The 10,396-nt window shown below is 40.8% G+C and overlaps 1 protein-coding gene across 1 annotated transcript in view; it reads left to right on the forward strand.

The window, feature by feature from the left end:
* Positions 1 to 939: 939 nt before the first annotated feature.
* Positions 940 to 10,396, forward strand: part of ATRN (attractin) — a 147,745-nt gene continuing 138,288 nt past the window's right edge. Inside the window, exon 1 of the mRNA XM_023536675.1 lies at positions 940 to 1,410. Coding sequence (XP_023392443.1) covers positions 1,046 to 1,410 — 365 coding nt within the window. The 5' untranslated portion in view covers positions 940 to 1,045. The remainder of the gene's footprint in view (positions 1,411 to 10,396) is intronic.

Consider the following 10,396-nt stretch of genomic DNA (forward strand, 5'->3'; position numbering starts at 1 on the left):
GGTGGAAGATGGGGAGCAACTCAGGATTATCAAGAGCTCAAAATCAAGATTGCCAGGTGTTCATAAAGCTCAGATCTGGAACTGGCACATCGTCACTTCTTCCCCCTTCTTCTATTGCTGAAACTGAGTCATAGGTCCAGTCCAGATTCCAGGGTTGAGGACATTAGGTTATACTCTCAGGAGGCATGCTTCATTGGGGGACCACCGAAGTAACAAACTACCTGACAAGAAGAGCTCTAGGGGTAGGCATATATGGGCTAAGGGTGATCCAGTTCCCAATTTTATGCTGCCCTGGCTTCAGAAATGGAGGGCAAATAGTGAGGAATAAGATAACCCCAGAATTTCTTCACAGAATTATAGCTGGGGCGGGAGGGGGCGAGGCCTGGTTTGCTCCTGGATCAGCCTGAATCAAGGGAGGCCAGGCACTGTGTGTCTTCATTCAATTAAGCATTTATTGAGCATAGCCTATGCGCTAGGTTCTTAACACACGTGTTATTTCGTTATCCTTATTTTACAGAGAAAGCACACGCTCGAATGCAGCACTCTTTCTACAGTACCACACCTAGTGCCACGCCAGAACGCAGTCTCCTAGGCTCTTTTTACCCAGCAGTTAGGGCAGAGCAATAACCAACACCACGGTCTCCGGAAGGGCAGCGCTCAACACGGCAGACGTAGCTAGCCTAGGCAGCCAACGGGAAGACAGCGCTCAGGCCTCCTAACCCATCGCCGCCGAGCCGAGCGAAGCGAAAAAACTAGCCCACTAGGATGCCTCGGTACAAAGGCCGAAGCTCTCAGAGAACCGCAGACTTAGGACTCAGAAACTAGCTTCCAAGGGTGCACGTGTTGGACGCCAGCGGCCTGCGCGCCCCACCTACGCACGCACGCACGCGTCTGCCCCGCCTGCCGCGCAACTTTGGCCCCGCCCCCAGGATTGACTGCCCGAGCCACCGTCCGCACAGCCCCGCCCCGCACGGCCAGGCGAAGAGGAGCCGGCCGTGCGGTGTGTGTGTATGTGTTCGCGGAGCGCAGTCTCAGCCCCGGGAAGATGGTGGCGGCGGCGGCGGCGACTGAGGCGAGGCTGAGGAGGAGGACAGCAGCGTCAACAGCGCCCGCGGGCAAAAACGGCGGGCGACTCCGGGACTGGGACGCAACTGGGGCAGGGAGGCCGGGACTGGGGGCCGGGCTGCGCCTCGCGCGACTACTGCTTCTCCCGCCTCTGCTGCTGCTGCTGCCCTGGGCTGCCGAGGCCGCGGCTGTAGCGGCGGCGGTGTCGGGCTCAGCCGCAGCTGAAGCCAAGGAGTGTGATCGGCCCTGTGTCAACGGCGGCCGCTGCAATCCTGGCACTGGCCAGTGCGTCTGCCCCTCGGGCTGGGTGGGCGAGCAATGCCAGCACTGCGGGGGCCGCTTCAGGTGAGTGGAGGGTGGTATTGGAGGGTCGAGCCTAGCCAGAGGTTGAGGCTAAGGGGCGCTCCACACAGCTTCAGGCCAAAGGCAGATGCCGGTCAGTAAGTGGGGAGGGTAGGGTGGCCTCTCGATGTTTGAGGACCATTTGCTTCCGGGGAGACCATCGTCTCTGGCTTGGGGTCTTCCTGTACTGGAAGATGAAAAGGTTCGAGGCAGGGGTGGGGTACCACGAAGGGTGCGGCGGGCTACATGGAAAGAAAGCGTTGGGTCCCAAAGTGTATCGAAGCCAGTCTCAGAAACTGAGCCTCTTTTGGATAAACGAGTTATAAAAGAAAAGGTGAAAGAGAGCCAGTCTTATTTAAACACTTCGTTTTAACATCCCCTTGTTCCCTAGGGCCTCATGAGTTCCCCGACTGATTGGAGATGAGGGGTGCTCTGAAGGAATAGGGCCCTGGAAGTGATTTGTTGGCCGAAGATAGAAAGGAAAGGATAGGATTGTGAGATATTAGAAATAGAAGAATCAGTGGCTGTTGGCTAAAGGAAAGTGGAGAAACCAGCCCTTTGAAGCTCTCTGGAGGCGGTAGATTGGAACAGGGTCTGTGGTGGAGAGGGCATAGAAGGAGGTTCTTGTTTGCCCTGGTTTCCAGGGAATATGGAGTTCTGAGTTGGCCTGGTTCAAGGCAGTACCTCTTGGAGAGATCCCTCATTAATTAATTAGTAGTTATTTGTTATTTGCTTCAGTTATGCAAGGCTTTCCAGATAATACACACGAACAGATTAGCCAGACTTTAGCCTAGTCCACAAGGAGTTTGGAATATAGCAAGAGAAAGATACATACACAAATAACCCTAGTCATAAAGGCTACAGAGTCATTCGTGCCTTTGGTAGATAATTTACTGAACACTTTTGATGTCAGATGTGGAGGAGTGGGGAAATAATGGAGAACAAGATAGATGGAGTCCTTGCTGTCATGGATCTTACATTCTAGTGGGGACACAGGCAGTTAACAAGTAAGTAAGTGGAAGAAATGAACAAGATAATTTCAGATAATGGTAAATGCTGTCAAGAAAATTAAACAGGATAGTCTGATAGAAAATGACTAGTGGGTAACTTTGGGAAAAGCCTCTCATTTGAAGTGACATTTGATCTGTGACCTGAATGAGGCAATGAAGAACCTGTGGGAATTTAGGGGAGGAGTGGTTGTGACTAGCTGGGAGATATAAGGAAGACTCTCAAGAGGTGATGACACTGGATTTGAGCATTTGAGGCTAAGTAGGTTTTGGAAGTGTGCAGCTGGGAAAAGAATTCCAGATGGAAGGAAGAATGCAAACAAAATTGTGGAGACCAGAAGGTAAAGTATTTTATATACTAGGGTATATAAAAAGAGAAGTGAGAGAGAAGTTTGGAGTGGTAGAATTGTGGACTCATGTATTGTCCAGTCTTCAGGGGAACTCAGAGAAGGTTCAGTAAATGAGCTCTTTATTGTTATGAAGAAACCAAGAGATTTCATGACAAATGTGTAGTAGGGCTAGCCTTATAACTTACTTAGGGTGTTCTGATTTATGAACTGATTTAATATAGCATTGTTGAGGACTCTTCTGCGTTAAAGGCAGACATGGTCTTGCTCTGGTGGAACTTACGTTCCAGCTTGGGTAATAAAACATCCAGCAATCAGTTTATCATGATTTTGCTTAAGGCCCTGGAAACAAAGAGCAGAGAACTTAACTTAGTTCGGAATGGTAAAGTTAATGACTTAATAAGTGACTTTGAGTTGAGATCTGAGGGGTGAGATGGTATTGCCTACATGAAGATTGGGGTACTAAAGGGCCAGTTTGTTCAGAGGCTTGGGGATGAAAGGGATTTTGGCAGGCTGAATAGAAGACTAGGTGGCTGGAGCAGAATGAGCAAAGGGGAACATGGCAGGCATGGCTGGAGAGATAGGCAGGGGCCAGGCCATGTGGATCCTTGGGTTGAGAATTTTGACTTTTAGCCTATGAGCAGTGGAATGGCATAGTTCATCCCTTGTTTTGACGACATTACAAACTTTTAGGTTGGAACCAGAGCTAATTTTACCATTCCAGAGCAGGAATGGCCTTGAAAGTGAGGCCAGAGCGTTTTGATTTTGAGGAGCTTCTAATAAAGTGAATGGATGGTTGGATCAGAGGTGTGTTCTTTAAGTTCTGAAAATCTGGGGTGCTGTGGTAGGCAGTGGGGGTCCATAGAGTAGAGAGGGACATGAATAGCAACATCAGTTTATAATGTTCAGAGTAGGTGGACTTGCTTTAAGCATGAGATGATGGGCAGCTAGGTTGGAACTGTTGGCATGGGTCAAGATAGCTCTAACAGGAACTCGAGATAGAATATAGGAGTGGAGGCAGGGATTGATGCTAGGTGGTATTGTGAGGTAAATGACAGATCTTTCTTTGAAACTGGTTTGCTCTCAGGAAGAGAGGCAAATGGTGAGAGAAAGAAAACTAGATCCTGACTTGGGTGATTGAGAGAATAGTGATGTCATTAACAGACACAGGGGCACAGGAGGAATAGATCTGAGATGTTTAATTTTGCACACACTGAGACTGGGGTGCTTTCAGGGTACCCACCTGGAAGGACAGGTATAAACATTGGTATCATCTACATAGGAGGAGGGAGATTGTCAGGGAGAGAGCAGGTCTGAGTGTCCATAGTCCAAAGGACTGGAGAAGAGCCTCTTGTTATGGGAAACAGGCAGTCCTGATACTCGTCCCATATGATGTCACCTGTGAGTGAAGGGCTTCTCTGGTTATTGTGGACATTCCATTTGAGCCGGTTTGAGCTGGAGTCAGTGTGCCCTTTCCTGGGCAAACAGTTATGACTTTGACTTTGGTCCTGATAATTCCATTATATTTTGTGGACTTCTGGAATTTGCATTTTAAAAGTGAAAGTAAGAGGAACTATGTTCCTGGCCTTTTAAAAAAAAACTTTAAATTTTTAGTTGAAAGATTTTTTTTTTAGGGGAAGAATGAAATGTTGATTTTGATTATAGTCATAGGTATCTTGATTTAACTTATAAACTTCCTTGTTTTTAAACTAAGAGACGTTAAAATGAATACCTTTCTGGTTTGGATTGGCATCAAGTCTCTGTTTTTTTTAAAGCCATTTAGTTCCACAAATCCTGTCCTATAATTGCTTTTATAAGGTCTTTTTCAATAATTGAAAGTAACATAGGATAGTAAGAGGAGTAAATTTCACTAAAGTTACCACTGAGTGCATACTATATGCCAGGGATCTGGTCAAGCATTTTCATATACATCGTACCATTTAATCTTCAGACAACTCAGGGTGTTATATAAAATTTGGATTATTGTGTGGTTGTAGTTAGAAAATCGCTTAACTATTTTCCAAATGAAAGATACTGCTAAATGTGTAATTACAGAAGATAAGGTTAATAGTGCCATTGTAATAAAAACAACTATGGAATCTTTGGTGGGTGATTTCTAAAGCAATACCCTTTTCATTCATTTTTATGTAAATTTCATAATTCAGTGATCTTTTTTTCTACTTATGTCATCACCATCAAAAATTTTCTTTGGAGGATAAATCCATCCCGTCAAATTAGAGAATAAAGATAGCAAGGCCATTTATGAATTTAATATGCACTTAATTCTTTTAAGTTCCTGCTACATAAAACTTTTGGGAAAATAGAATAGAATAGCCTAGTGAATTGGAGCCTTATAGTTACCTATGATGTAGAAGAAAAATAAAAGAAGTAGGCATTTATTGAGCATCTGTTTTATGCCCAGCACGTATAGTACTAGTAACAGTGGTTGTAGCCATAGCTGCCACCATTTTTCTAGCATTTCTCCATTTTTTTCCTGTGTATTGTCAAGTGCCTTTTAGAACTTACCCCTTTTAATCCTAAGAGTGAAGGTATTCTGATTTCACAGATGGGTAAACTGAACCTTGAAGATCTCGAATTACTTGCCCAGGTCACAAAACTTGTGAAAAATTGGGTTTGAACTCAGGCTTTGTCTAATTCCCAAACCGATGCTTTCCATTGTACCATTTGGCACCTCATTGTTTCGGAATCTAGTCACCCTTTATGAACATTCTTTGGAAGGACTGCCCTAATTCCTTTGAGAAACACTTTTTTTTTTTTTTTTTTTGAGAAACAAGAGGAAAGATAGAGTTGTTACAAGAAAGCTAGCATAAAAAAAAAAGAAATATTAATTCACCTGAACCTGTCTAACTGCCAGTCTGAGGACATAAAAATACCTTTCTAACTAGTGAAATGAAAATTCATGGAAAATAAAATTTGAAAAAAGAAAAAGGTAAAAGAAATTTTTTTCTTATAGTAACTACAAACCACTATTAACCTGAAGGCCTAAATTTGTGTTCATGAGTCAATTTTAGGCTTGTCTGTTTTCTCTAGAACATAAGCTCCATGAGGGCAGGGATTTTTATCTGTCTTGCTCACTGTTATAGTCCCAGAGCCTAGAGTAGCCTAAAATAGTGCCTGGGACATAGTGCTCAATAAATATTTGTTGAATGAAGAAATGAAATTTTGCAATATTTTTTATGACTTAAAAAAATCATTTTTGCCTATTTGACTGCTATCTCAGTCTTTTGTCCTATTTCTCCTAAATTTCATTGCCTTCTGCTGTTTGTTGGGAACCTTTATTGGGATGTTTTACTGTCACCTCATAATTTGCCATGTGAAAGTCTAAACTTCTTATCCTCATTGAAAAAGTCTTTTCCTTTGTACTTCCTTATTTCAGTAGCAAATCCAACTTTAGATAGCGAAAGGTCAAAATTTAGGAGTAATCCTTTGCTGTTTCTGTTTGTTCTCTCTTCTGTAAAGTCGTCTTAGAAATTTGTGCCTTTGCATTTCTCCTTCTGCTATCCTAGTGTACCTGGTCCTTCACCTCATTGCTGATCTGCCTCTGTTGCACCTTGACTGGTCTCTTGTATCTCCAGAGTCCATTCTATTGTTTGTCATATAATCCCCTGAAAACACGTGTCACTATCTTTCTCAGAAACCTTTTTTTAAACTCCTTTTATTACCTGTAAAATGACTGTCAGCAGAAGGCTCCCAGTGCCTTATACACATTCCTTTTTCCTAACCAAATTTGCTAATTTCAGCACTCTTCTTTCTCTCTGCCATCACATTTTTTCTTTACTTATCTGGATTCTATCCCAAGGCCCATTTTCAGTTCTGTATAATCTACAATAGCCAATTCTCTGAAATCATACCTATTATCTTCTTTTGAGATGAATTATCAACGCATTTAATTTGTAAATAGCTTCTGAATGATTATTATGTGTTCGGTACTGTGCACTGCCTTGAGGATATGAAGGTGGGTAAGAATCAAGCCTTGCTTTCCCATTGGAGAGCTCATAATAATGAGGATAAGACATCTATATGCACAATTAGAACTTAATAAAAATACAGGCAGTATGTGGTGCTAGATTAATATGGAGAAGAGACTAACCTTTTGAGGGCTCTGGTGGAAGGCATCACAGAGAAGAGAACATTTGGGTAGATCTGGGAAGGTTAGTGTGAATAGTGAATCATAAATAGGGGAGAAGGGCATTCTAGAAGGAGCAAAGAGCTTGTGCAATGATAAAGAAACATGGACTGTCATACTTATGTATGTTTCCTAGGTTTGTTGTAACAAAGTTCCACAAACTGGGTGGCTTACCACAACAGAAATTTAATCTCTCATAGTTCCGGAGGTTAGAAGTCTGAAATCAAGGTGTTGGCAGGGCCATACTCTCTCTCTGAAGACTTAAGGGAGAATCCGTTCCATGCTTTGCTCTTAGTTTCTGGAGTTGCCAGCAATCCTTGGCATTACTTGGCTTGTTAATGCATCACTTTGGTCTCTTCTGCCATCATTTCAATTTCACATGACACTTTACCTATATATCTCTTCTCTTCTTGTAAGGATGCCAGTCATATCAGATGTGTGAATATGACCTTATCTTGAGTGCATCTGCAAAGACTCTGTTTCCAAGTAAGGTCACATTCACAGGTCCTGGTGGTTAGAACTTCAACATATCTTTTTTAAGGACGGAGTTCAAACCACAACCCTTAGGGAATTGAACATAGATGGATGCTGGAGCATAAATTGTGAGGGATACATTGGAAGGGTGTGAGACTGGAAGGTGATAATAGGAGACCTGATGACTTTCCGAATCTCTGGATCAAGCCTTGCCTGAAACTGTACTTTACTTTTCAGTTTTGTGAGGTACCGCAGTCCATATTTTTCTTAAGCCAGTTAGTATTAGATTTCCTTTCCTTTACAATATAGAATAATTCCTAGCATACAGAGATGTAGGGTCAGATTATGAAAGTCTTTATATTCTACCTCAAGGAGTTGGGCCTTGTCCTCTTGGAATTGATAACGTGGTCTAAATTCCTGACATTTTCCTACCAAGTCTCCCAGTGATCCAATCTCGATGGGCGTGATCTGAACCCTAAATTACAATAGGCACTAGTTTTAGCTTGTTTCTTTGATCGTGCTTCACTAGGCTTGCCAACTTCCAGCTGGGGATGAGACTGTTCTCACTGCCCTGTACCTCAGCTCTGTTTAGCCATTTTCACATTTGAGGGCTCATTAATTGTCAATCTGTTTGTAAGTTCTATTAGATGTGATTTCTATCAAAGTTCTTTTGGTGACAGACACCCAATTCAGACAACCTTAAGAGAAAGACATTGGAGATATTTACTGGTTCACATGACAGAAAATCAAAGGGATGTTGTTTGGCTTCAGGTGTAGCTGGGTACAGGGGACCAGTTTGTCTCTTTCCCTCCATCTCTTAGCTTTGCTCTGCTCTTTACTAGACTCACTCTCAAGCATGCTGTATTCATATGGTGCCTCCAAAAGCTAAATCAAACCGGTTTAGTATCCTCCACTGGAAAAGAGTGCCTCTTCCTTAGGAGCTTGTAGCAAATAAGGAAGGATGAGATTCTCATTGGTTCTTTGTCCTTTCTTGGAGCAATCACTGTGGCTAGGGTCATGGGAATGTTCTGACAGATTAGACCTGAGTAGAGTACCTGATCTGGAGTGGGGTGTGAGGTCTAGCTCCATTAGATGGCATGGACTGTGAAAGGGAGAACAAGGAGAAAGGAAAACACATGTAATGTTACCAAAAAGTGGGGCCAGTGCTGGGCACATGAGAACAGTGACATCCCTGTGTATACTTAGAACCTGCCGTTTGGTGAGAATACTCAGTAAGTGTTGATGAAAATTGAGAATGGTCTGGAAAATATTGTATCAAGTAATGAATGATGGTCTCCCAGTTTATCAGGAATTTACTCAGTCATTACAAGGAGTTGTGATGGACCTACTATGTGGAATGCATTAGGTTGACTTTCAGGTTACTGCAGTGAGGACAGCCTGTGTTGAGTTTCAGGTCTAGTAGAGCCAAGTCACTGAATAGCAGTTATTCATCCTCTTATTTTATAATGGAAATAGGATTATGGAGGAAACAACCAAATATGTGCTTATATTGTGTGAAATTATGCTATATTGGATGAAAACTTAACTTTATATAAAATGTGTAATAGACATTTAAAGTTTTTGGCTGATTCCTGGAAGATAGAGTTTACTTATTTGAAAAGGTAAAAATATGGTTATTTAGTAAAAAGAAAAATTGAGCATGAATGTCTTAATATAATTGCGTAAGTTATATGTTTGAAAGCAGGTATCTAACATTTAAACTTTGCCTCTGTGAAAAGTTCCCAAGATAGGCAAAAAATTTTTTTTGTTTACTACAGTGTAGAAGACAGAGAAGTATGTAAGAGAACAGTGGAGTATGTTTATGATCAAAACAGATTTTACTAAATATGATCAACTGATTTAATAAATTTGTAGGTTGTCATTACCTTGAATATTAAATATAGAAGTATTACCTGGAACTGTGGTTGAACAGAAATCATTGGTTTTTCTCTTTCACACAATCTTGTTTCTAAAACTGAAATGAAACTGTAGTTGTACTTTTCAAAATGATTTTATCTGGAAATTTATTGACCACTAACCTATTATAAAACTTGTTTCCCACTTATACTCTGTAATTTTCTGTGATTTCCTAAATGCGTTATGGCAAAAGTGACTCCCATCCATATATTATATATTGATCTAATCCTTCATTTTGTTACTTTCTTCCTTCTATTTTTCTTTTTCTCCCTATACTTTCAAACTAGCCCTTTGTTATTGCCTGACTTCTTTTTTTTTTTCCCCTTGAGGTGGCTTTCTTATATTTGTCTTGCTTTTTTCTTTCTTCTCATTTTATTGATATCATATCCATTTAACAGCTTTTCTTTTAGCACTTGAGGCCGTGGTTTGATTTTATCCTTTCAATTTTTAATTCTTTAAGTTTTCTCAAGTTTTTTCAAGTTAAATTTTGAATGAACTTCAACTCTAGTTATTTATTTACATATTTACTCATCTAGAATTCTATCTTTCACTTATGGAAGTTCATTTTAGTTGTGGCTGAATTTGCCGTGGCGAATTTATTCTTTTAGATTTTGACGTTAATATTGTACAGTTATTAAGTCTAATGAAATTGCCAATTAATTCCTCTTGGTTTCCTTTTACATTCTAATAAAGAATTTTCTAATTTGTTTATTAATAAGCCTGATAAGCACTAGGGGCTGAAATTTTGTCAGGTGTTGTTAAGAGACACAAAAGTCACCTGTCTTGACCAGTGTTTCCTACATTTTTTGATTCGCAGATCCTTTCACAAAAATGTATACTCCTATGGACTCTCTTAGGAATTAAAAAGTAATCTTAAAAAAGTATTCTGTTTTTGATAAGATGCTTTTAAATAGAGTAAAAAGTAGTTTAATAAAAACTTTAACATTTTAAATATAATTTATAATGATATTCACATTATAAATAGAAAATTATGATCTTTTTCCTGTTTAACATGTGGTACATGTTGTTTAATGTATTTTAAATTAATGCGTAAGGAAAAGCTTGATTTTTACATAAATAAAAAATATTTAATTTTG

This window comes from Pteropus vampyrus, unplaced genomic scaffold (genome assembly GCF_000151845.1).
Source record: "Pteropus vampyrus isolate Shadow unplaced genomic scaffold, Pvam_2.0 Scaffold7, whole genome shotgun sequence".
NCBI classification, from domain to species: domain Eukaryota; kingdom Metazoa; phylum Chordata; class Mammalia; order Chiroptera; family Pteropodidae; genus Pteropus; species Pteropus vampyrus.